Genomic DNA, 24295 nt, shown 5'->3' on the forward strand with positions numbered 1-24295 from the left:
TCTGAAGATGACTCTCACACTTGGTCTGTGGCAGGCTATGCACTCACAGCACTGCTCTGCACAGAAGGTGCAAAGTTAAGAGCATGAACCTGAAGTCTGGAAACATGGGGGTCATGGACTCCATGCTAAATTTCATGAGTTTGTACTGCGCTGTTGGGAACTAGGCGAACTACCATCAGACCTTCGTGATGCAGTCATCATCACCTTATATAAGAAGAAAGGAATTAAATCAGACTGTTCAAATTACCGTGGTATTACTCTGCTCTCCATTGCTGGCAAATTCTTGGCAAGAATACTCTTGAACAGACTAATACCTGCTATAGCAGAAGGAATTCTACCTGAAAGCCAATGTGGTTTCAGAGCCAACAGGAGTACCACAGACATGGTATTTGTTCTCAGACAACTGCAAGAGAAGTGTAGGGAACAAAACAAAGGTCTCTATGTAACCTTTGTTGATCTCACCAAGGCTTTCGATACTGTGAGCAGAAGAGGTCTGTGGAAGATTTTGTAACGCTTGTCTCCCCAAGTTCCTTAAAATGATCATCTCACTCCATGAGGATCAGCACGGCCAAGTCAGATCTGGCAATACACTTTCTGAGCCCTTTCTAATAACTAATGGTGTGAAACAAGGCTGTGTTCTTGCACCAACCCTATTCACAATCTTTTTCAGCATGATGTTCCAAAGGGTCATGGCAGACCTCGATGATCAGGATGGTATCTACATTCGATACTGTACTGATGGAAGCCTTTTCAACCTAAGGTAACTGAAGGTCCACACTAAGACCTTAAACCATCTTGTCCAGGAGCTGCTTTATGCTGATGACTCTGCCCTTGTTGCACACACAGAAGCAGCTCTGCAGCGTTTAACATCCTGCTTTGCAGATGCTGCTGAGCTCTTTGGGCTGGAAGGCAGCTTAAAGAAGACAGAAGTTCTCTATCAACCTGCACCTCAGGAAGTCTTCCTTTATCCTCATATCACCATTGGCGAATCAGAGCTCAAATCAGTCCAGCAGTTTAATTACCTAGGTAGCCTCATCTCCTTAGACGGTAAGATTGACGAAGAGATAGACAACAGGTTAGCAAAGGCATATAGTGCCTTCAGAAAGCTTCATAAAAGAGTATGGCAAAATAAACACCTGAAGAAAAGTACAAAGATCAGTGTTTACAAAGCCATAGTGCTGTCTACTCTCTTATATGGATCTGAATCATGGGTCATCTACCACCACCACCTGTGACTCCCAGAACGCTTCCATCAACGCTGTCTCTGTACAATCCTAAACATCCACTGATCAGATTATGTTACCAATACATCTGTTCTAGAACAAGCAACAGTCACAAGTATTGAGGCCACATCACTGAGAACACAGCTGTGCTGGGCAGGACACGTCTCAAGGATGAAGGACCACCGCCTCCCTAAGATCTTGCTTTATGGTGAACTTGCCCCTGGTTGCTGCATGAGAGGAGCCCCAAAGAGAAGATTCAAGGACTCCCTGAAACAACATCTCAGCCTTGGCCATATTGATCATCATAACTGGTCTACTCTGGCCTCAAATTGGGAGCTCTGGAGACACACCATCTATAACGCTGCTGATGCTTTTGAGAACGCATGCAGGATCACTCTTGAGGAGAAAAGACAACGCAGAAAGAATCGTGCCTTGCAGAATTTACCACTTAAGGAGTCTTTCTGTTGTGCCTTTTGCAATTGGACGTGCCTGTCTCATATTGGTCTTTTTAGCCACCAGCGCGCTTGTAACAAACGTGGGTAGAGCCCTTCCCAAATCTTCGTTCGTGAAGCCCAGCCATGATGATGACAATTATCACACTGTCCAGATTTAAACTCACTCAGTATTTCTCCTAGGCACAGAAAACTCCAAGTATACTCATTTACTGTTATTGTTGGAACTGACATTAATGTCTCACTGAATAAAATCTAACCATGAGCAGTAACTGAGCAGAAGAAAGCAAGCTTAAGAAATTTCCCTCTGTAAGGTTTTTTTAGCTAACTACTGATGATAATGATATAAATGACCATATCTTACAGTGCAAGAAAAAAAAGGAAGAAAACTTATGTTTTCTACCATAATCTTGCTTTTCCCAATAATGCAACTTGATGTTGTAATAAAAGTAGTCCTCATAAGAGATCTTCTGATGACTTGAGTAACTATATAAATAAGACCTTTTGCTTCATAAAGAGGTTCTTGTCCCGGGACCTGAATCTACTTTTTTGGTAACAGAGATGATTAATGTAACTAATCTTTGAACCACTTTACCAAGAAGAAATTAAATAAGATCAGTCCTGAAAAGTAAAACATCAAGGGTTAAGGACTCAGATCCAGTTCCCACTGGTTGATGTCATGACTCTGAGTGAGTAACTAAGACTATTTCTACTAGACTCTATACCACACTAAACAAATTCCCAGTATAGATCTGCTTTTAATGCTATTTATGCCTCTTATAACTCCAGCACAGAAAATGAGCTGAGTACTCCAAAGAGCCGAGTCCACGTACATTTCTTTAGGGAACTCCTATTTTACATGTAGGAAGCTCAGGCCTCTCAAGTCTCTTTTTCCTTTCTCTGTCTTGTTCTTGGCCCAGACTGAAGAAAAGCTGGATGGATGTTCCCATTGCTCCTGGGTTGCTGGCAAGGGTACTCTCTCTCTCAAAATGGCTAAGAAACGAAGGCTTCAGCGCCAGTCTTCTCTGGAGGGCAAACAAATGGATGTTTTTTTCTTGTGTGCGCAAAATAACAAGTCTCCTTAACATATGAAAACTGGGCAGCACTACAGTTACCACTGCTCCTTCTCCAGACACACTGTGACAGAAAGGATCAAGCTTCATCTTGGGGATGAAAGAGCAATCTCAGTGTCTGACTGACTCAAGCGCAGGTTGCAAGTGTGGATCCTAGCCCTGCAGAGACACCTAATGTGCCACTTAAACTCAGCTGGGGGGAGAGTGCAACACCTTCCACACCCTCAGAATGACTCCAGGAGTACTTCTACCTGCTCTGAATACCCCATTCACAGCAGAGAAACCAAACAACCAGCCTACGTTAAGGACCTAAGGCAAGTCCATGGAATTCACCTAAACAGCTTTCACTACATTGACTATTTCTTACCCTACCAAGTAGCTAAAGCAGCAAGATATCTAGTCTTCGGGTCTGAGTAGCAGCTAATGTAAGTAGAGAAAAGCTCATTAAGGGGAAATGATCTAGCCTAGACAATATCAATATGATACCAGTAAAGTTTCAAGGGAGTTTGGTACATACTTAAAATTTGATCAGATTTTTGGGGGGTGATTGATAAACTCCAGGAAACAAACCCAGCCATTTTTAAAGGAGTATATAAATTATTACACATTCAGCAACTACAAAGTGTGTACTCTGCTTGACACAAAGTGAAAAGAAAAATGGAAAAGGAAAATTATTTTATGTTTTTGTAAGCTGAGTGAAAAAGCAAACAGGAACAGGTTTCAGAAGTAGAAGAAACTTGCAAACTACTACCTTGTCTTAGCCAAATGCTCTCTCATGGTGGGTAGTCTTAAAACTAGCACGGTTGCCTGACTGTAATGCATTCTTCTCTTTATTGTGTGCCTTGTTAGTGCGGGCTTTAAAAAGCAACATATACAATTTATGAATAAAAGTGTCTTACTGATATTACACAGGGTCCTCATTTTATGTTGACTGCTTTATCATAAAATCTGAGATGAAGCTTGAATTTTAGCAGACTTTCTAAATGTACTCAATATAAACTACAGACTACATTACAACTTTTACATTACTGGTCTAAGAATACTTTCAAGTTTATTTACAAAATGAACTTTAAATGCACGTACTTGCTGATACGTAAGCTAGAAGTATAGCACATAAGCTGGAAGCATGGACTTTTTCCACCCCCACTGTTCAAATGCCTCTCTTAGGTGAGTAAGCCATGGGCAATTGGAATGAATAGAAACGCAGAGTATTTCTCCACCAAAATAAACATCCATTCTGATGGTCAGCAATACTGGTTAGTGGCATTGTAAAGCCATCTCTGTGTGCACACAACAGCTTGTCCATCCCTCTACAAACCTCTCCTTCCCCTGGAGTGCACTCTTAATGCTGCTAAGGAATGGCTGGAACCAATGCAATTCCCGGTCATCAAGATCCAGCAGGAAATGCTCTCTATCTGCATTTGCTTCTGGAGATTATACCAATTCTATATTTCTGTGTTCCCAGAAGGGCCTAGTGTCTTGTCACCTTCACTCATTACCCAAGTTACTTTTTCTTTTCTTCTGCTCTCCTTCCTTTTTATCCCAAATTAGCAGTCTAGCATTGATAATAATAGTAGGAAGTGGCAGAATGAAGGACCTTTCCCATTTAATTCAATGATATAAATATGAAACATTTATCATTTACTCAGCTCGTAGGTCTGCTAAAGACAAATTCATCTGTGACACATGCAAGATAAATTCACATCTCTTTCTAATAGACTTCCATTAGTATCAGACTTATAATCCATTTGCCTAAAGTCTTCAGTACCACCCATGCAGCGTAGGAGATTATGATTCTATTCAATTCAACAGGAATCTATTTTAAAAACTCACAGCACACACATTCAGAGCTATGACTTCATTCAAGCATATTTGCTTAAGCTGCTGTCTTCTTTGTTGCAACACTGAGCTGAAAAAGGATATGTAATCCATTGCTTGTACGCACCCTCTATTCAACATATTGTTTAAGATTCTGCCTGTGCCTAAGCTCCATCTACTACTAATCTTTTCCCCAGAAGCCCAGTTTTCCAGCTCAAGCTATAAAAGTATGTGAGTTTTTCTTTGAAAGTTCCCAATTCTATGATACACTCAGTGTCATCATGTACACACTGTAGTACACCTGCACTACCTGACACATCGTTTTAAAAATGAATTCAATGTCAAGTATGACATCTTTACACATCACTGAGACATACACATTTTTTTCTTTTATATAAACACATATATATCTTCTGTATATGTATACATATATCAAATAAATGTTTCTAATTAATGTTTCCTTCAGCCCCTCTATCTAATCTGAACCATAAATCGCTAAAAAATGTTATTCATGTTATCCTTTTGGATTTCAGACCAGTATAAAAAGAGGTTGGTCTAGGGAAAAAAAAAAATCTGAAAATAATTTCCAAAATTAAAAATCAGTCCCATAAGGTGCATTAGAAATATTTACTTTAGATTATACTAGCTGACTAGTGAAAGCCTGTGATGACCCACCCCTAAGAGCAAGGAAGCACCTTGTATTACTTCTGCAGTCATAGGGAGACTGTAGACACAAGAAGAAAGGTGATGTAAAAGAAAAGAACTGTATGACATTTTTCAAATATGAGTGCTTGTTAGAAGGACTCCATAGATAATCTTCCCTAAGTGATTAACAAATACCTACAAAAATGCTTCCCTTTTCAAGGCCAACATCGGTATGGTAACACCGCTCACTCTGTGGGGTATCCAGTAAAACCACTACAGCGTAAAGCATTCTTCTTTATGAAATTAGTAAGCTAATAATGTCCAAGCAAGTGTTTATTTTCTTACTCTGTAGGAACATTAAACAAAAGACAGAACTTTCTAGCATATTTTTAATCAAAAATGAGAATGGCCTAGTGTTGCTGAAACATTCATGTAGAGACAGTGTGGAACAAAAATCTAGGTAAAGCTATGTACAACTAGAAGTGCTAATCAAAAATATTTATGTAAATTTGTAAAACTACTTTTCAGCTCACCATCAGCTCCTGCTGAAACAGTTACTGATCAATATTCTCTCAAGTATAACATCATCCTAGAGATTTATTTTCTTTATCCCTCACCTTAACCTAAGACCTGCTGAATTTCAATTAAAGTAAATAAATCATCTTTGCTTTTTGACCTTTTAAAAAGATATTCTCTAAGCACATTTTATCTCTATCAAATTTGATGTTTTAAAGAGATTTGGATGGCTGGGTTTGTATACTGACCTTATACAAGTCCTAGGATTGCTATGATGTAGAGGTTCCTCACAAACACAAGCTGACACTTTACATAGAAACTCCTGGAAGATTAACCATTCCTACTGTCAGCAAGCATGCCTCAGCACACTCCTCAACAAATTTACATCTTCAAGATAAATGGGATAAAAGCTCTAAGTTACAACACCCCGATAAAGAAGACTAGAGACAATCCAGCATCAGTCTCAGGTCTACGCATGAGCAAAAACATTCCCCTCCTCCTTCCTGCTGGATTATGTGGTAAGACATTCACTATGAAATAATTTAACACTGTAAGAACACGGCCAACTCAGCAGCCACAGCTGTGTCAGGGTATAAAGGATGCCATTAGGGTTAGGTCTGCTGGATGCCACCAATCACAACTTACATGGAGGACATTGAGTATATCCTCATCAGAGCCCAGCCACAGCTGGGCACTGCCAACACAGGAAGACATCTATGAGAGCAGAAAAATATCTTGTCCTAAATTGTGCAGGTGGCCCTAGGGTGCAGAGGTTTTAGAATCATGCTCTCATGAAATCTGCAGAGGTTAAAATATGAGGTTTGCATCTTGTTAGGACAGACATATCTTCCAAACTGCCTTAGAGAGGACTATTCTAAAGTACTTCTCTGGCACCAGTTTTCACTTTTATAGAGATTTAAAGTATCTCAGACAATTAAAAAAAGTTTTCATCAATTTTTTAAAGTTTACTGCAAGGCTATTTCATGTTTCTCTCTCAAACACCTCACTGGTCAGTCTGTGAGGGCAAATGAATGCCCCACCTACCCAAGCCATCTTTATTGAATAATTATAGAATATGCTGAGTTGGAAGGGACCAACAAGGATCATCAAAGTCCAACTCTGGGCCCTGCACAGGATCATCCCCAAGAGTCACACCATGTGCGAGAGTTGACCAAACACTTCTTGAACTCTGTCAGGTTTGGTGCTGTAATCACTTACCTGGGGAGCCTGTTCCAGTTCCGAACCACCCTCTGGGTGAAAAACCTTTTCCTAATATTTAACCTAAACCTCCCGTGACACAACTTCAGGACATTCCCTCTGGTCCTGTCACTGGTCACTATCGAAAAGTGATCAGTGCCTGCCCCTTCACTTCCCCTTGTGAGGAAGCTGTAGACTGCTATGAGGTTTCCCCTCAGTCTCCTCTTCTTCAGGCTGAACTCGTTAAGTGATCTCCTTGTATGGTTTCCCATCTAGACCCTTCAACATCTTCACTGCCCTCCCTTGGATGCTCTCTAATACCTTAATATCTTTTTTATATTGTGGTGACCAAAACTGCACACAACATTCAAGGTGAGGTCACACCAGTGCAGAGCACAACAGGACAATCACCTCCCACAATCAGCTGGTGATGCTGTGCCTGATGCCCCCCAGGACACAGTTGGCCCTCCTGGCTGCCAGGGCACTGCTGACTCATATTCAACTTGCATTAGCTGGAACCCTCAGGTCCCTTTCCGCGGGGCTGCTCTCCAGCATCTCTTTCCCCAGCTTGTACAAACATCCAAGGTTGCCCTGTCCCAGGTGCAGAATCCAGCACTTGCCCTTGTTGAATTTCATATGGTTGGTGATTGCTCAGTCCTCTAATTTGCCAAGGTCTCTCTGCAGGGCCTCCCAATTTAGTATCATCCTACTTGTGCTGAACATCAGAGCAGCTGGAACCTTTAGTCAGAGACCTCAAACTGAAGGGTAGCAGGGAACTTACTATAAGCATACATTTTCTAATTAATAAATAAACATACTAGCAGTTCTTCAAAAGTGAGTTATTTTAAAATGCTATAAGCATAAAATGAAACACCAAATATTAACTGGTCAATCCATTCATCACTGTAGCTTTACATCTTGTCTTAAATTAGTAAGTAATCTATCTGGAATAGATGCTGTAGTTTTAAGATTAATACTTTTCACCTTCCAAAAAAAGTCAGGGCTTGTCCTCACACAGAAATCTAATTAGTCACCGCAAGTCACCCCAATTTACTCAAATTTTCAAAAGCAAACAAAAAACCAGTAACAAAAGATAAATTTAATGTGAACATAGAGGTATGGGTTTAACATTCCCTAGGTCAGTTTGGGTTGCCCACCATGCAGGTCTGAGCTGAGAGAAGCAAGTGCTTACAGATTTACACATCCACCTCATTACAATAGCTAAAATGCCAAGAGGTGGTCCTTGAGAATATGTTCTTGGGCTTGCCATGGCCAATAAACCTTGTTGTTCACTGCAAATGATTTTCTCCAGCTGAGTTTACATTAGCTCTTAACAGCATTACGATGGCATTGTGCCACTTCTATATTCTCCTTTATTCCAACTTGGTCAAGTTCTCAGCAGGACTGACAGCAGCCAAAGCACTGCTACAGCATCTGAGTAGCTTCGGAAAAATCTGCTGGTCAACCTTTTTTTCAATCCTGATGGACTTAGGGAAAGACTGAGGAATTTACATAAAATGCTTACAAGTTGGAAGTACCTCCTGCATATCAACCTTCCTTGTGACTGCTCTAGGCTGATGGGGACCTGAACGCCTGGCCTTCTCAGCACACTCTGAAAGACTTGATGTTGTGCATTTGGACAGTGCCTTTCTTACTCACCTGTTATGAAGGCCAACTAATAATTGCTGGAAGTCCAAAACCTCCTTACAGGCACTGTACTCCGAACAAGTACCTGAATAGTTCCAGATCCATCACTGTTTCACTCACGGTTTTATACCTAAGTTAATTAACTGAAACCAAGAGAGCTCCAGCATCCCCTTCAGTGTAATGCAGAGGAGGGTTACACATAAGTTCTATTATCATCAGTGGTAGTTATGTATATGTGCTGGGCAGAGAGGAGCAGCTGTCCTCTAGTAAGGCACTAGTCATGACAAATATACTGACGTGGAACCCCCACAATTGTCTTTATAAGCACACCACAAAGTAAGAATGATTGCAAATGCCAGGAACCAAAAAAAAATCCCCAGCATTTTCCCCTCCTTTTTTTTTTTTAATTTTAATGCGCAAAGAACTGCACATTTCTCCAGCAAATAGAGCTGGTTACTAAACCAGCTGCCTTTTGTTATTGTCCTTATGCCAATCTGTGATATTATACAACAGATACCACTTTATCAGTGTCCATAAATAACTTTTATTATGCATCAGAAAAAGCACAGTTTAGCATGATGCAGAATAGACCTTTCTTCCAGTCATTGAGGCCAATAACTTCTCTTCTGTACCTGCCATTATGACCTTACCTCTGGATGATAGCTTTCAATTACAATAAAAGAAAGAAAAAACCAAAAAGAGATTGTACCAGACAGTACCCCTCCAAATAGTCTGAGAGGTTGCCAAGACCAGAAATAGGCATTATTAGGGACATTGCTGAATACTACATCCAGCTCCAGTTTGTTGTGTTTTTTCCCCTGCAAGTAACAAATTTACTGCCAGCTCCACATTCAGGAAAGCCAGTCTGATAAAATCCAAGACAATGAACTCTGTTTTCAGGATACAGTGAAGCCCATATCTTATGTTAACACTACCAGTGCCATCATCTGGCTTGTTACCAAGTTGCTGTCACTGGCTGGGAGTGCTGCAAGTGTCAAAGAAAATAAAAGCTAACTGGCCTCAAGGGCATGGGATGGGCATGGACAAAAACTTAAAAATAAATTTAAAAAAAAAAAAAAGGGAAAAACAACATTATATCTAATGGTAAAAATAACATCTGAATTCTATTTTTTTTTTTTGACAAGCATCTTACCATTTTGCATTCCTTTAGTGCTAATGTTTTCATCTGTTTTGCTGCTATTCAGTTCTGTCAGTTTGAACAACGAGGTAATGACCTATAATGCCTGATATTCATGCAGTACTCACAGCACCTTTGTCACTGGTGGCTCAAGAGCACAATGAACAGTATCTTGAGTTTAATGTATTTGTGGCTTTGTGAAGGTAGCAAAGGGGTTTTTTCTCCTTTTGTTTCTGTCCTCTGTAATAGAACACCCTGCCACCACAAAGACTGTGACCAGAGTATAATGAAAAATGCGAAGCCATTGTTGGTCGTGGTAAAAATTTGCAAACTTTACATTTTGTTTAATTATGGAAGAATAGCTTTTCAAAGAGACATGCATTGTTCTAGAGATATCGTAGCATCTATCTTCCTCTCCTCACAAAAGCTTTTTATCTTCAAACAAGAAGAATATACTTGTTGAGGGCCAATTAGTAGTCTGTCTATGAAAAAGTTTAAAGGAATTTTTAATTAGTAAATTGACCCATACTATGAGTCATCTGGAAAGGAATGACATCATTTCCTAAGACAGTTAAGCTTTCTTACACAAATATTAGCAAGTACCTTAGACTGAAGACCCTTTATCTCTTTATGCTATCTTGTTCTTGTACACCAATTTAATTCACTACTGTAGCATCACTCACAGCGACAGTAAATGCTATTCAAGGTGAACATGGGGAGGCCTCTGACCCTTGTTCTAGGCCTCTAGCACGACTTCCATTCATCCAGAAGAAATGTTATGTATCAGTCAATTATGTTCTGCCTGAATTCTAAAAAAAGAGTTTGACAGTCTGTCTTCTCCTCTTCAGTACAAAGATATCATCAAAAATAAGCAGGCTTAACTATATAATGAGGTAAATAAAGATGCATGCATAATAGAGGTTGGAGTTGCATTCTCAACTCAAGGATCCCTATATCGTTAACAGAAAGAAGCAGTCACTTCCAGAAGGTGGTTCAGAGACTATTAATTACATGCTTAAATGAGATAGCATGAATCTCTCTCCCACCATCTGCAACTGGTCCTGTATTTTTGCCTTCTGAAAGGTGATGTGACATCTAAACATGACAGGCATCATCATTTCAACATGTCTCTTAGAAATAATAGAATTAACCTCATATGCTGCTTTCTGTACAAAACTCCGCTAATGAGAATTCCTTCATAAGAAAAGCAGGGTGAGGAGGAAACCAGAACTCAATCTGCTATGGTATGAATATAGAATACGACAGACTTTTCCTATTCCCATTCACATAACTGGTAACTTGCCAGTTACATGTAACTGGGGACTTGCCACTAGAGATGCTGCCTAACATCCCAACTGTGAAAAAAAAGAAGAACATCTCTCCATCCCCCACTGCCCCAAACTCCAATATTAGAAAGCTATTACTCTGAACAGCACAAGAAAATCTGAGATTCATTTACGTCATGTAACTGGTATTTTTATTGTTTTTAGCAATTAGTATAATAATCAGCATTTCTATATACATCACGTCATTACGTAGCAACAGAGTAGCAAGTTTGTCTATAAAAAGTAAATCTGAGCCTCAGATGAAAGATATTTTCAAGGTATCCAGACACATGTAAACATTTAAGTGGGAATCAGCAGATACCTAAACTGAAACATTTCTCATAAGTTATGTATGAATTAAAATCAAGTTTTTATGAAAAATGCATAAGTATGATCTGTGATGAATAGAACCATTAGCTATGCGTGTTTACTTTTTAGTGAACAGAGAAATTGGTAATTTTTCTTCTAAATGTCATTTCTATCCGAGGGTTATAGAGTGACAAAATGCTTAAACAATTCTCAGATGCCATCCAGCTGGATGTACAACTGGAGAGAGGGTATAAAATGTTTATTTGCCACTGGGGTAAGAAAATGTAATTTAAACTATTGTGTCCGTTCTACTTTACAAGTCAGGTAGCACCCAACAGTCCCTCACTTTCAGTCATCATGATAAAAAAATAAATGAGGATTAACCTGGATGATAATAAACTAAATGATTCTTTAAAGTTATTGTATTTCTAACACAATTTTTATGATCACACTTTATAGTGTTTCCTGTCTTCCTCAGTCCTGTTGGAAGCTACAGAAATCACGCAAACCCCAAAGTGAGAATAAATTGGTTTCATCCATGTGATTTTAGTATCATATTTTTACGGGATCTTAAGGGAGTATGCACAAAAGCTGACACTGTTCTGGTGAAAGCAGGCTCCTTAGTTTCCCTTGACAGGCAACAAAGACACAAATACTTTTCCAAAACAGCATTTCTCAAAATGTAGATAACACTCGTCCTTAAAATCAAAAAGTCCTCAGCAAAATAACTAGTGAAAATGCAAGAGGAAGAAAAATATAAATAATAAACTCTGTGAGTGGTAAGACATCTTATAATAGGGGTCTATGATTTTTCTTCTCTCTCCGACTCCCAGAAAGCCTACATTAGCTAAAGGACCACTTTACTTAGGTCACAACTCTAATGGTCAGTTAAGGTCAAGAAACAACATTAGGCACTCTGACCTACCCCCTTAAGGAGTCCCTCTTCTGACCACTTAGACGGCTTGAGAGATTATTCTGACTTAGTCAGATCACCAATACTCTTTTCCCCATCCAAATCTGAAAATACCCACTATGGTTATTGTCTACAAAATGTCACTTAAATTCAGAATATTAAGTAAATTCTTCAGAAATTCAAGATTTCTGATGTACCTTTTGTAAAACACCATTGGGAACAGCTGTGTCTTTTGGCATTTTACATCCAGATTAATCTCCTGAGCTCCGTGGAACAACGGGACCAAAAAGGCAGTTTGGAGTGTATTGGTGTACACAAATCAGTTCACTGACATCAGCCTCCAGAGCAAACGCTGGCTGAATCTCTCTAGTCCCCAAGCCCAGGAAAGTTTCTAAAAATTTCATACTAACTGAAACTGGATGTTGACATCTGTGTCATCAAATGTACCATAACATTGAGAAGATCCCACATGGATTTAGATTCTTTCCTGGAACAAGTCACCAAGTACTAGTTTACAAATCTTATCTGCTACACTTTGCACTGTGTACATTCTCCAACTCAGTCTAGAACAGAAAAGCCACCACCATCAAAATATTACGTTTCTGTTTTGAACCACAGAACCTGTTCCTTTCTGTTGACTACAGAATGAGAGATTTACCTCCACTGACAACAGACTGACTACAGAGAGCTTTTGGTGCATTTTTAAAATGCTTACTTAGTGCTTTTTGCAAAGCAACAGGAAAAAGAAAAAAAAGACAAAAACATAACACCCTGCATTCATCATTCAAGGTGTTAGCTCAAATCTCTGTCAATATGAAATTAATTTCTACTGTCAAAGATTCTATTCATGGCTATACAAGAAGAGTAGCTTTGCTAGGTATTCTAGGTGCTTATATTCAGGTAGTTTATTCAACTTCTCTCAATCTATTTCAACCTTTCATTCCTACCAAACACCACAGTATCTGAATGTTGAGTTGGTTCACTGAACTCTAAAGGACCTCAGTTTCCAAAAGCAGTGAATTAAACCAGTTATTCAAATAGTCAGAAATCTTTTACACCTGTAACTTAAAACAACATACTCTGCTTTGCTTGAAGAGCATGATGGTTACTCACGATTATTACACATTCACATTTCTATGGAAAGTAAAACTGTACCATTCATAGTGAATGTCAAGCACTAAAATTAAATGATATAATGGACCGTTACCTTTGACATCCACTTTTTTGCATTCATCACCATTTTTGACCTCAAGTTATATGGGGGAAAAACAAAAACAAAAACAAAACCCCAAAAACAGTTTGGTAATGAATCACTGATATTTTATCTCAAAAACAGAATTTTAAAAAAAAAAAGTGTTTATTTTTCTACCAAGGTCTCACAAACCTAAAAATGTTGCTACATATTTTTTCAGAACAAGAGATGATGTTGGCTCTCTGAATTCATTATCAAGTTCCTGTTTTATATATTTCCAGCAACACCTCAAAATCTACTCGTTATTTTTATACAATAGCACACAATATACACACATCTGCTGAAAGTCTGCTATTCACGGGACTGTTTCCTTTTCACTGCTAATAGGATCACATGCTTTTGGATACAATGAAAATAAGACTTTCACTTTTCTATCAAATTTGAAACAAAGCAAGAAGAAGAACATTAAGGAAGGCAGGCACAAAGTTGTTGACATAGTCACAATTTCAAAGGCAGCACTTATATTTAAGTACTATCCAAAACACAGAAACCAAGTCTTTCTACTTTTTGCAGATTGAAAAAACTACAGATCCACTGGCTAAGCACACCAACGACATCACTTTCCATTCCACATGAAAAGCCTATGTTTTTAATTCCCCTTTTGATAGCAGAAAATGTAGGAACATGTACATGTCATCAGAATTTCCTATCGCAGACACTTGTCTCCTAAAGCTGTTATTGAAAACCACTGGCAGCAGTGACAATGAAACACAATTAAAATACACATGTAAAAAGAAAAGAAACTCTCACTAAAACCCAGCAATTAAAAGCAAAACTCAAAAATTTCACTACTGCTTCTCTGTAACAAAAATGGAAAAAAAGCCAGACATGCTAAGTCCACTGGTTATGTGGTGAGCTATAGGAAAGTACCCAGATGTTATATGCATGGTGTAAAACCATCAACAAAATACGTTCTTCACTGCATAATGCTTCAGGGTAGCTAATCCCAGGGAGTATCTGCTGTGAATGCCTTTGCTTTGCATTTAGTGGGACCAGAGACAATTCAACCTGTAAACTGTTAAAACATGAGGTTTTCCTCAAGAAAGGATATTCATGGTATTAAACTGAGCCAAACCTTGTAGCTAGACCTGTGATATAGACTAGAACTTGTGATGATCACCACTCCTGAACTGTGTGAGCAAGCATAAGAATGTTTACTATTCATGTTTAAAAAAGGCAACCCAAAACTTTACAGGACTGATCACTAAGACAGATTTTTTTTCTCAGTAGCTGTTCTCTGCGGTTACATATACCAATGTTTAATAATGCAAGCGAGAATTGGAAAAGAACAAGACACTCTTCAGTCATATATCAAGTGTGCAATATAGATTATGGGCATCTGTCATGACATTTGTTGTCATAGAAGACATATGATAGAAACTGTTTCCCAGCTTTTATGTAATTAATTTCCTGGGTTTGAGCAGTTCCACCACTTTACCTACTCAGATCAAATAGGTATACTCATGTCCAATAGGCAGTTAAATACCTGTTTATAGACATTTGTATCACAGTTAAGTACAGAAATTACTTCAGCTGATACAGTTTTTGAAACAAAGTATTTGAACTTTCTCTTAATCAGCATCGTTCACTTGCGTAAGAGCACAGAACAAGGATATTCTATACAAACCATTTTGATCATTTTTTTCATTAGTTCAAAGCAAAAAAAAAAAAAAAAGATTGGGCCTATGTTAGCAAAAGCAACCAAATCTGGGTGCCTATTCCATTCTTTTTGGCCAATATGACAGACCGAATTGTAACAGGATGAGTTCATGAAGAAACACCACCAGGTTTGTGTGCCAGTGTGCTTATGGCCCCAACTGTGAGCTGTCAGCAAGGGAAAGGAGAAAATGCAATTGCCACACATTGGTATCTGCAAAAGACACCTGTTTTCAGAAACTGGGGGTATGTGCCCATGATAATAAATGCTTGGTTTAGAGCATCACATTGAGTGCCCCAGAATCACTAACTGACCTTTTGTATCTATGCACCTTGTTTATAAATTTTACATAGTTTTTAATACTCAGTTGGAATATCTGAGTTACGGTTTACTTAAAAAAAAAAAAAAGAAGAAAAGAAAAAGAACAGGTAAAATTAATTATATAAATAAACAAAATTAATTATATAATTAATAGTTAATTATATAAATAAATTCAGTAAATTCAGACGGAAACTGAGAGATGGGAGTGTAAAGGCTGAATTATCTGTCATCTAATCAGCCTTAGGAGTATGGCAAACTTTGCCTCATGGATAGAAACAATAAGACAATGATTACTGGAGACTTTCTTTATGAAATGTTGTCCTTTTGCATCATTGCACTTGGGAGGAGACCTTTTAAGCTGAACACAGGCAGTACTTTTAACTGTTTTGCCATGCTCCAAGTTTTCCCAAGCAGCAACAGTGGGCAGGGAAAAAGTTAGAAAATTGGTTTTTGTGGGGTTCTTGAAGACTTCCAGAAAGCACAATAATCTTGGTAGTTTCACCTTTGCTGCTCTTGGTATTAAAAAGACAAGGCAACAAGATATTAGTGTTACCGATGTAAGCTATTAATAGAAAGGAGACACCCAAAAATAAAGAGGTTTAAAGGACAAAATGCAACAGCAAAGAATTCTTTCCTTGCAACCAGGATAGTTAACACACAACAAAAACCACCAGAGCACCTATGCCTGGGATTCTCTTCAGAAGGAAAAAGGACAAAAGAGACCAAAATTAGTACCTTAAAAAAATGAAAACATATTTTGAGATAATTAATTTGCACATAGAAGGTGATGCCTTGTTCCTGACATGAGCAAAATTAGCTCTTACTTACTGTTAATTCTTCTCATTGGCTATAAAAGCAGATGAAAATGAGCTGTCAAAGGTTGTTTTCCATAGTGCAAATGAGAGCACAAACAGGAAGGTATATGTATGTTAATAAGGAGAAAGCAATGATCAGTATGCCCTTGAGAGCAGAAGCATTCCTTGAGGTTTCTGATAAACTGATGGTACAGTATGTTGCCTTAACTATAAGCACTAAAAATGCATTTATGAAAAAAATTCTGCTTGTGCAGGGTCTCTCAAACTGATGGAGCTCTTCTCCTGCACCATTACTTGAAACAACCACCTTTTCTGTCCATCTGCGACATCTACATCATTTATACATACACAACATGCAACAGCCTCTCTAATGAACTGCAGTATTCCACAGTATTATTTATTGTGCAGTGCCTACAAAGACCAATTAGATCTCCACACCCTAGCTTTGCAGTATTTGAAAAATATACTTACATTAAAAAAAAAAAAACAACCTTTCTAACAACTTTTTTTCCTCAAACAAAAGTATACTCTCTACTCAAATACGACCATTTTAAAGCTGTATCCCAGGTATCAGTAACACATAATCTTCACATTATAACTTTTATGCATTTTTTTAAAGTATGGTTATCATTGTAGAAATGCTTCCCGCACCCATCTCCTCAGGCCAGATAACTTCTAGATCCTCTGTTTTTGAATATGCATCTACATTAATGTGTTTGCTAATTCTAGGATGAATCTTGACAGCATTTATTCCTTTAAATAGTTTTTACCTAGAAAAGTGGTGACAACCAATTAATCACCCATGGGCCTACTAAGGGGAGTTAAATCTTGACTTAAAACTCATGATCTATTCCCCTATAATAGTATATGGTACACAAAGGTATATGACATGTGATTTTAAGAAAGTGTATAATTTTTTTCCATTCTCATCTCCTTTTTCTCATGCAAATGATTATTCCTGCTTTTAACCTATCTAAATGTCATTACACAGGCCAAGGGTGATTCAGAGGTTTGCATTGCTGCTAACACATCCTTTTCTTGCTCAATAAAAATATTGAAGTTTGCTGTCAGTTTATGATTCTGCTAAAATTTCGCTTAAGCTACTCCAGAAAACAGCATTTATTTTTAAAAAATACATTTATTTGACCTTTTATTTTAGAGACACTTGTAGAAAGCTTCCACTAATGCTACAGTAATGCTAGTAATTGTACATTAGCTTACCTGCTCATCCACCTGCTGATACATTCCTACGGGGCATTTCTGTTGATATTTTTACTATGAATTCTGCATGTATTTTTGTCAACATGAATTAGCAAATATGTTTTCCTTCACAGACTTTCAAAACAGTAATAATTTAACATCTTAGCACATTCTATAGTCATCATAACCTCCTGGTTGTTGAATGCATTAAAAAAAAGCAAAAGTCAATCTTCGATCTTTAAGACGTACAATATAAACCACTTTTTGTTCCCTTTGCAGGAAAAAAAAAAAAAACAACAAACTATGCCTCTGAAACTTAAATAGATTTGAAGAACTTCAGTCACTAATTTTATGTTTCCAAATTGCTGGAAAAGGTTACATTCCCACCATTCCACTCGAGATTCAGTACTACTATTCAAGATTCTTTTTTTAGACTATGTGCATGAATAAATCACTTCTGATAAGATACAACCAGTTACAAAGAATTAGATAAGTTAGGTGAAGAACAGCATATATAAATAAAATGTTTTCCAGAACACAAAAGGATAATGGGCTGATGACAACTTATAAAAAGACCACAGGCATTTTGAATTTCTGATCTGCTCACACATCTTTCTTTCCTATGTACTATTTTACTGATTTTGGTCCCTGAAATCTACTAGGTGTTTTCTTCTGTAGTTCTCTTAGTATCTGTCTGCAGGAAATGAATTGGTAACAATGCTGGTTGCTATTTATACTAACTTACACTTTCTCAGCAAAACTATTCAGTAAGAGGTAGAGGGATGAAGTAACAATATTTCCTTTCTACTGTGAGGTTAACTGCTTAACAAAGGTGCTTCCAGCACCTGTTCTGCCACCACATCAACATTTGGTTTAATGAAAATAAGAAATGGGACATATTCAATTGATAGGTCTTTATCTGTGCATTACTGCATCCAAATCCATAGGAACTCTATATATCATGTATCTGATTTCACAACAATAAAATAATCCACATATACATTACAGGAAGGGACATTAGTTTCTTAACTTTAAACCCGGTCTCTTTGAAAGTGCCACAACACAATTGCACAGACTAACCATCTTGCTAAGCAGATCTATTTTTAGGCAGTTTCTTTGTTATTGTACCACAGTGCCTACTTTTTAAACTCAGTTTAGTTTTGCTGGTAGCTGAGCTTACGAGTTTTGCCACACGTCTCCTCAAAAGGTAAATATAAATACGTAATTGTTTTAGTTGTGTAGCACCATAAGGACACAGTGTTAACATACATTGGACAGTAAGTCTGAAAGGGGAAAAAAGAAAAATTACACATCTGCAGAAGAGCTCAGGCGTGATAACTTCACACAGACACACACCTGTACGGCAAACTGTTTACAAGCTGCGCATCACCCCTGACACGGCCGCGTCCCTGCCTTACACAGGGCCAGCCAAAGGAAACCAGGTACCAACTTGAGTCAGCGCTTGGGAGAACTGCCCGAGTTTATTAAGTCCGCCGTGAGCCCACCGCAGCCTCCCTGGCAGAGCCTCCGCCAAACTACCTGTAACACAGCCCCTTTTTCCCACCCCGCCGCCGCACGCGGATCCCCATGCCAGCCCACGCGTCCCCTCCTCGCCCAAAGCGCGGGCGCTGCCCTCCCCCCCAACGCCGCTCGCGGGGCTCCCGCTCCGGGCAGCGGGGGACCCGCCCCACTATCCCCCCCCCTCCTTCCCTCCCGCCCGCCTTCCTTTCCCCCCCCCCCCTCCTCCGCGGGCCGCCCCCGCCGCTACTCACCAGCTGCGCGCCGCAGACGGCCACCAGTGTGCACCGGCCACTGCAATAGCCCATGGCTCCCGGCACCCCGCGCCGCCGTCCCGCGCCGCGCCCACTCAGGCGGCGGGAGAGCACCGCCCGGCCGCCGCCCGGCTCCCGCCTGCCGCCACCGAGCCCCAGCCCGGGACCCGCATGGGGGCGCGCCCGCCGCCAGCCCTACCCGCGGCCGCAGCGCCCGCCGCCTCGGCGGTCGGCGGCAGCGGGGCCGGCCGCCCCCGCGGAAGGCGGCAGCGCCGGGGGGAGGGCGGCGGCAGGTGCCTGCAGGAGCAGCCGCGCTCTGCCGCGCAACCCCAGAGGCATCTAGGCTTCAAAGTTTGCCCCCTCAACTCCGCTCGCAAACCATCCGGGCTCGCAGCCGTCTGCGGCGGGGGGAGGCGGGGGGAGGAGGGGAGGAGGGGAGGAGGGAGGGACGGGGAGGCGAGGCAGGCGGCAGCGCCGCCGAGCTCGGTTCACGCTCGCAGAGCGGCTTCCCTCCTGCCCACGGCACAGCCGCCTCCCCGCCCGCTTTCCTCCTCCTCCTTCTCCTGGTACGGCTCAGGCAGCCCCAGCAGTGGGAGCCCCTCGCCTGGGGGCTCCCCCGCGGGAGGGCACGGAGGGGCGGCGCAGCCGCGGGGGAAGCGTCCGCTTTGTCTGCGCGGGCGCGGCGAGAGCGGCTGCACCTTCCCGGGCGCCTTTGTGTCGGCGGGACACCCCCTCCGCGCCCACCCCTCCCGGGCTTCCCCGCACCGCACGGCGCCCGCCGCCACCCAGGAAAAGCCCACCCGGGCGGGCAGCAGAGCCGCGGGGCATAGCGGGGCATGGCGCGGAGCGGCCCGCGCTCGCAGCCGGGCAGGGCAGGGCAGAGCAGCGGCGCGGAGCGCGGCGCGGACGCGGAGCGGGGCCGGCGTGGCCGCAGCCCCGCGGTGGAACGCGCTGCTGCCGCCTGGCGGGCTGCGGCTGTCGGTGCACGGGGAAGCCGCCCCGGCCGGCTGTTCCTCCGCGGCTGCTGCTGCTGCCGGCACCGGGGAGAGCTCCCCGGGACCGCCGGGGGCACGCCGGCCCCCACTTGCCCTCTGCACCTGCGTCCCTCTCACCCTGGGCAGAGGTCACAGGCGGAGACCGATCAGAGGAGCCTGACTGGGAGGGCTCCGAGGCAGAGGCCAGGAGCTGCATGATGAGAACTGCAAAAGAAGGACTAGACTAGTCGCATTTAGAAAAAAATATCAGTCGGTTTTAGGGAACTGGTTCTACCCACCATCATGATAAGGTACGTTTGGACTTAGTGACTTGGTCCAGCGCTACTCTGCTATTAAAAGCATCCAGAATACGTCAAGTTGGTGGGAAATTATATGTCAAGATCTGGTGTGTCAATCAGCCTCCAAATGTTATTACTTGCTGTGTCATCAGCAACCACCTTGACATTGCATTTGGACCTGATCACTCTTTTACTGAGCTGCCCACTAACAAAGATAGTTTTATCAGTGACATCAACAGTTATGAACTGGAGGAATGTCACTGGGTTTTCTGAGCACATGTGGATGTTTGTTTGCAGCACAAATATTCTGTGAAGCTGGAAGCTTAGAACTCCATGTAGTTTGTCTCTCACTTGCTAAGTGAGTTTGTCAAAATAGTTGGCAAGCTGCCAAATGATAGTTATGACTCCTAAAATTCTCATAAGGTAATGAACACTCCACAGGGGAGCAAAACACACACAAAGCTGACAGTATTTTTCCTCAGCTCCATAATGACATCCTTCTGATTGTCAATCTCTGTGTTATCAGAAACAGCATTGACCAGGAAGATCACTGGTCCAAACACTGTGTACCAAACACAGAAAACATATTCACTTTAGGATCTAAGGAGGCAATTGCTAGGGAGAGCTGTATCTGAGAACAAATAAAGCTGTGGAGCTGCCGAGGCTCAGAGAGCAGAAATGTTCAGCAACTGGCAGTGAATAGCTCAGGTACCTCTGGACTCAAACAGTCTTTCTTGACTTCTTCAGCATGCCATTCATGCATTTATAGGATCACAGAATGGGCAAAGTTGGAAAGGACTACAGTGTGTCATCTAGTCCAACCTCCCTGCTCAAGCAGGGCCATCCTAAAATACATAGCACAGATTTGCAATCAGTCGGTTCTGGAATATCTCCACTGAGGGAGACCCCACAACCACTCTAGGCACTCTGTTCCAGTGTGCAGTCACCTGCACCATAAAGAAGTTCTTCCTTATGTTCAGGTGGAACTTTCTATGCATCAGTTTCTGCCCATTGCCTCTTATTGCTTGGCACCACCGAGAAGAGCCTAGCTCTATCCTCTTGACACCCTTCCTTCTGATGCTTGTGTACATTGATGAAGTCCCCTCTCAGTAACCTCCTCTCAAGACTGAACAGGCTTTCCTCATAAAAGAGATACTCCAGTCCCTTAATCATCTTCATAGCCCTCCACTGGACCCACTTGAGGAGCTCCATGTCTCTCTTGTACTGAAAAGTCCGGAACTGGACACAACATTCCAGATGTGGCCTCACTAGGGCTGAGTAGAGGAGCAGGATCATCTCCCTCAACCTGCTGCCAATGGTCTTCTAAATGCAGCCCATGATGCCATTGGCCTTCTTGGCCACAAGGACACACTGCTGGCTCATGGACAGTTTGTTGTTCACCAGGACCCCCAGGTCCTTCTCAACAGGGCTCCTTTCCAGCAGGTCAGCCCCCAGCCTGTACTGGTGCATTTTACAGAGGTGGCATTGGTGTATTAACTGGTATTATGGTTGCTTGAACTTTAGATTTGAACTATACAAGATGGAGCAGGAGACTGCAGTTGCTCTGCAGTTACTTCTGTCTCATCCCAGGCATGTTAGCCTTTGTGTACTGATCTCTTCCGGTATAGTGAAGCCTGAAGAGTCAGAGTGGTCAAAAAAAAAATTACAGCAATTGTCTCCTGGTAAAACTGGTAGTAGCAAAAACAGTGTATTTCATTATCTGAGACTGGGAGCTGGGAAGCTAACAGAAGGGGCAACTTGTGCTGAGAGGAAGCTAACACTAGTTCCCTCTGTGTGAACATAACTGATCTGATTGTTTATTACTGTGGGAGATTTCCTAAGGAAAATGTGAGCAATAATGACAGAGTCTGAAAGGATGGTCTCCATGGACTCCTACAGCTCCCCAAAACTCCCCAGTCCTTTTCTCAGCACTTTCTCCTATAACTTTGGATGGTAGTAAGAATCTCTACTTTGCCTTCTCCTGAGTACCTTCAAAGTAATTGTGTCTCTTTCTGTCACTGTTATCCAGTTTCCCCTGATCAGTGGCTTAACTATCCACACAAACTGCCTTTCCTCACGTCACTTTTGTCTGTTTAACCTCTTCTTCTTTTGGGCTTCTTTGAGTTGTCTGTGTCCCCTTTTTTTTTCAGCAACAGTTGGGTAGCCTTTTTTGCTCTGTCCTACAGTATCAAATGTACAGGTATGGACTGCATTTTGCCCTGTTTGGCCACAGCTTGTTGGAAATATCATTCAAGAGCAGAATGAGGCCTCAGCAGAGGCAGATGAAGTCAAAGAATCAGTTGTGTGAATTGCTCTGTTCCCTGACCTTTGTCTGAGCTCTGTTGCTGCTTCCCTCTGCTGCTGTTCTAGTCTTTCTACCCTTCCAAGCATGAATCTTCCCAAAAGCTGAGATTTAAAGAGGAAGATATTCCTCTAGCTCTGTTAATCTTTTTGACAATAGTCACACTTATGTTCTCTGTGAGATTCTCCAGCTGTAACCCACCACTGAGGTGTCAAAGAGGATTCCTCCTCCCTGTAGCCAACATTCACCACTGTTAGGCTTGCTGTGGGCTTGCCTTTACTTGCTTTGTGCAATTAGGAAAGCTACAAATTATATATTGGGAGAGAAAAAATGTTATGTTATAACTATGTAGAGTAGGTGAGGAAGGATGAGTGAAGATCTGAATCCTTCTGCTCCCAGAGCAACGAGCCACAGGTTTCAGCTCTCATTGGGTCAAATGCTCAGGGCCTTTTGCAGTCCAGTCTAAGCCTGTTCTTGAGGCCCCACAGCTTCAACATGCAGTGAAATCAGCTGTGTACATACAGTAATACTGTTTTTTAGGTTTCCAGTTTGACTTAACAAAAGGCCTGTTGTGTGTGCTCAGTGAGTAATCTCCAAATGTTCATAATTTTATCAAAACAAAATCAATTGTCTTTGAAGGCAGGCTGTGCAGTGCTCCTCACTGAAGGTTATTCCATGCAAAACATTACCTGGTAGATTACAGCGATTTCACCAGTTGGATTGTAATCATAAAGAGACCAAAAGGAAAAAAAAAAAAAAAAAAGATAAAAATAGGTTTCCCTGTTTCCCTTCCCTCTTCTTATAATCAAGGGTAATTTTATTCCTACTTCTATAACTCATTTCTGTGAGGAGATCAGATCCAAAATCTGTGACTCTCACTTATGACTGGAAACAGGAGGCTACAGTTCCAGCTGTAAGAGCTCATTGCCAGTGCCTGTACACCCACGGTGTCTGCATTTTGAAGGCAAGAGAGGAACACACCTTTCAATGTCATAATGGTAAGGTCTGTGTCCCCCACAGTGCCTTCCCTGTGATTTCACAGGACTTACTAACTGGCTGTAAGCCTGACCCTAGCCTGTTCCTTCTCTGAGCCTGTGGGAACACCTGGGGAAAAGGGAAGCCCAAGGAGGGCTGCAGCTGCCAGCCTGCTGCATCAAACCTGCAGCCACAGGGGAGAACAAGGACTTGAGAGAGCAAGCTGCAGGCCAAACAGACTGGTAGGAAGGGCCACAAGCAGCTTATGAACCATAGCTTGTATATCCCTTTCCTTTAATAAAATTTTTATGTGAAATCCGTTAAAGCCAGCACAGCGTGGGTTCAGTGGCACATCACCCCAAGCATTTCAGCCATGTAGGAGCTTGTCACTGCCAGCATCATCTACCCAGGCTGTCCCAGGTGTTGGTAAGTCAACATGGGCTCCTGCCTACTGTATCTGTTCTCATATCAA

The 24295-nt window shown here is 41.5% G+C and overlaps 1 protein-coding gene across 2 annotated transcripts in view; it reads right to left on the bottom strand.

Annotated features, from left to right (window-relative positions):
* Nucleotides 1-19387, bottom strand: part of NKAIN2 (sodium/potassium transporting ATPase interacting 2) — a 545346-nt gene extending 525959 nt beyond the window's left edge. For both annotated transcript variants that reach the window (XR_004355980.1, XM_032682422.1), the window contains exon 1: nt 19274-19387. Coding sequence is in view for 1 of the 2 variants with exons in the window: in XM_032682422.1 (XP_032538313.1) it covers nt 19274-19327 (54 nt within the window). In the remaining variant the exon portion in view is untranslated. The remainder of the gene's footprint in view (nt 1-19273) is intronic.
* Nucleotides 19388-24295: the final 4908 nt, after the last annotated feature.

Source organism: Chiroxiphia lanceolata, chromosome 3 (assembly GCF_009829145.1).
Source record: "Chiroxiphia lanceolata isolate bChiLan1 chromosome 3, bChiLan1.pri, whole genome shotgun sequence".
In the NCBI taxonomy this organism is placed as follows: Eukaryota; Metazoa; Chordata; class Aves; order Passeriformes; family Pipridae; genus Chiroxiphia; species Chiroxiphia lanceolata.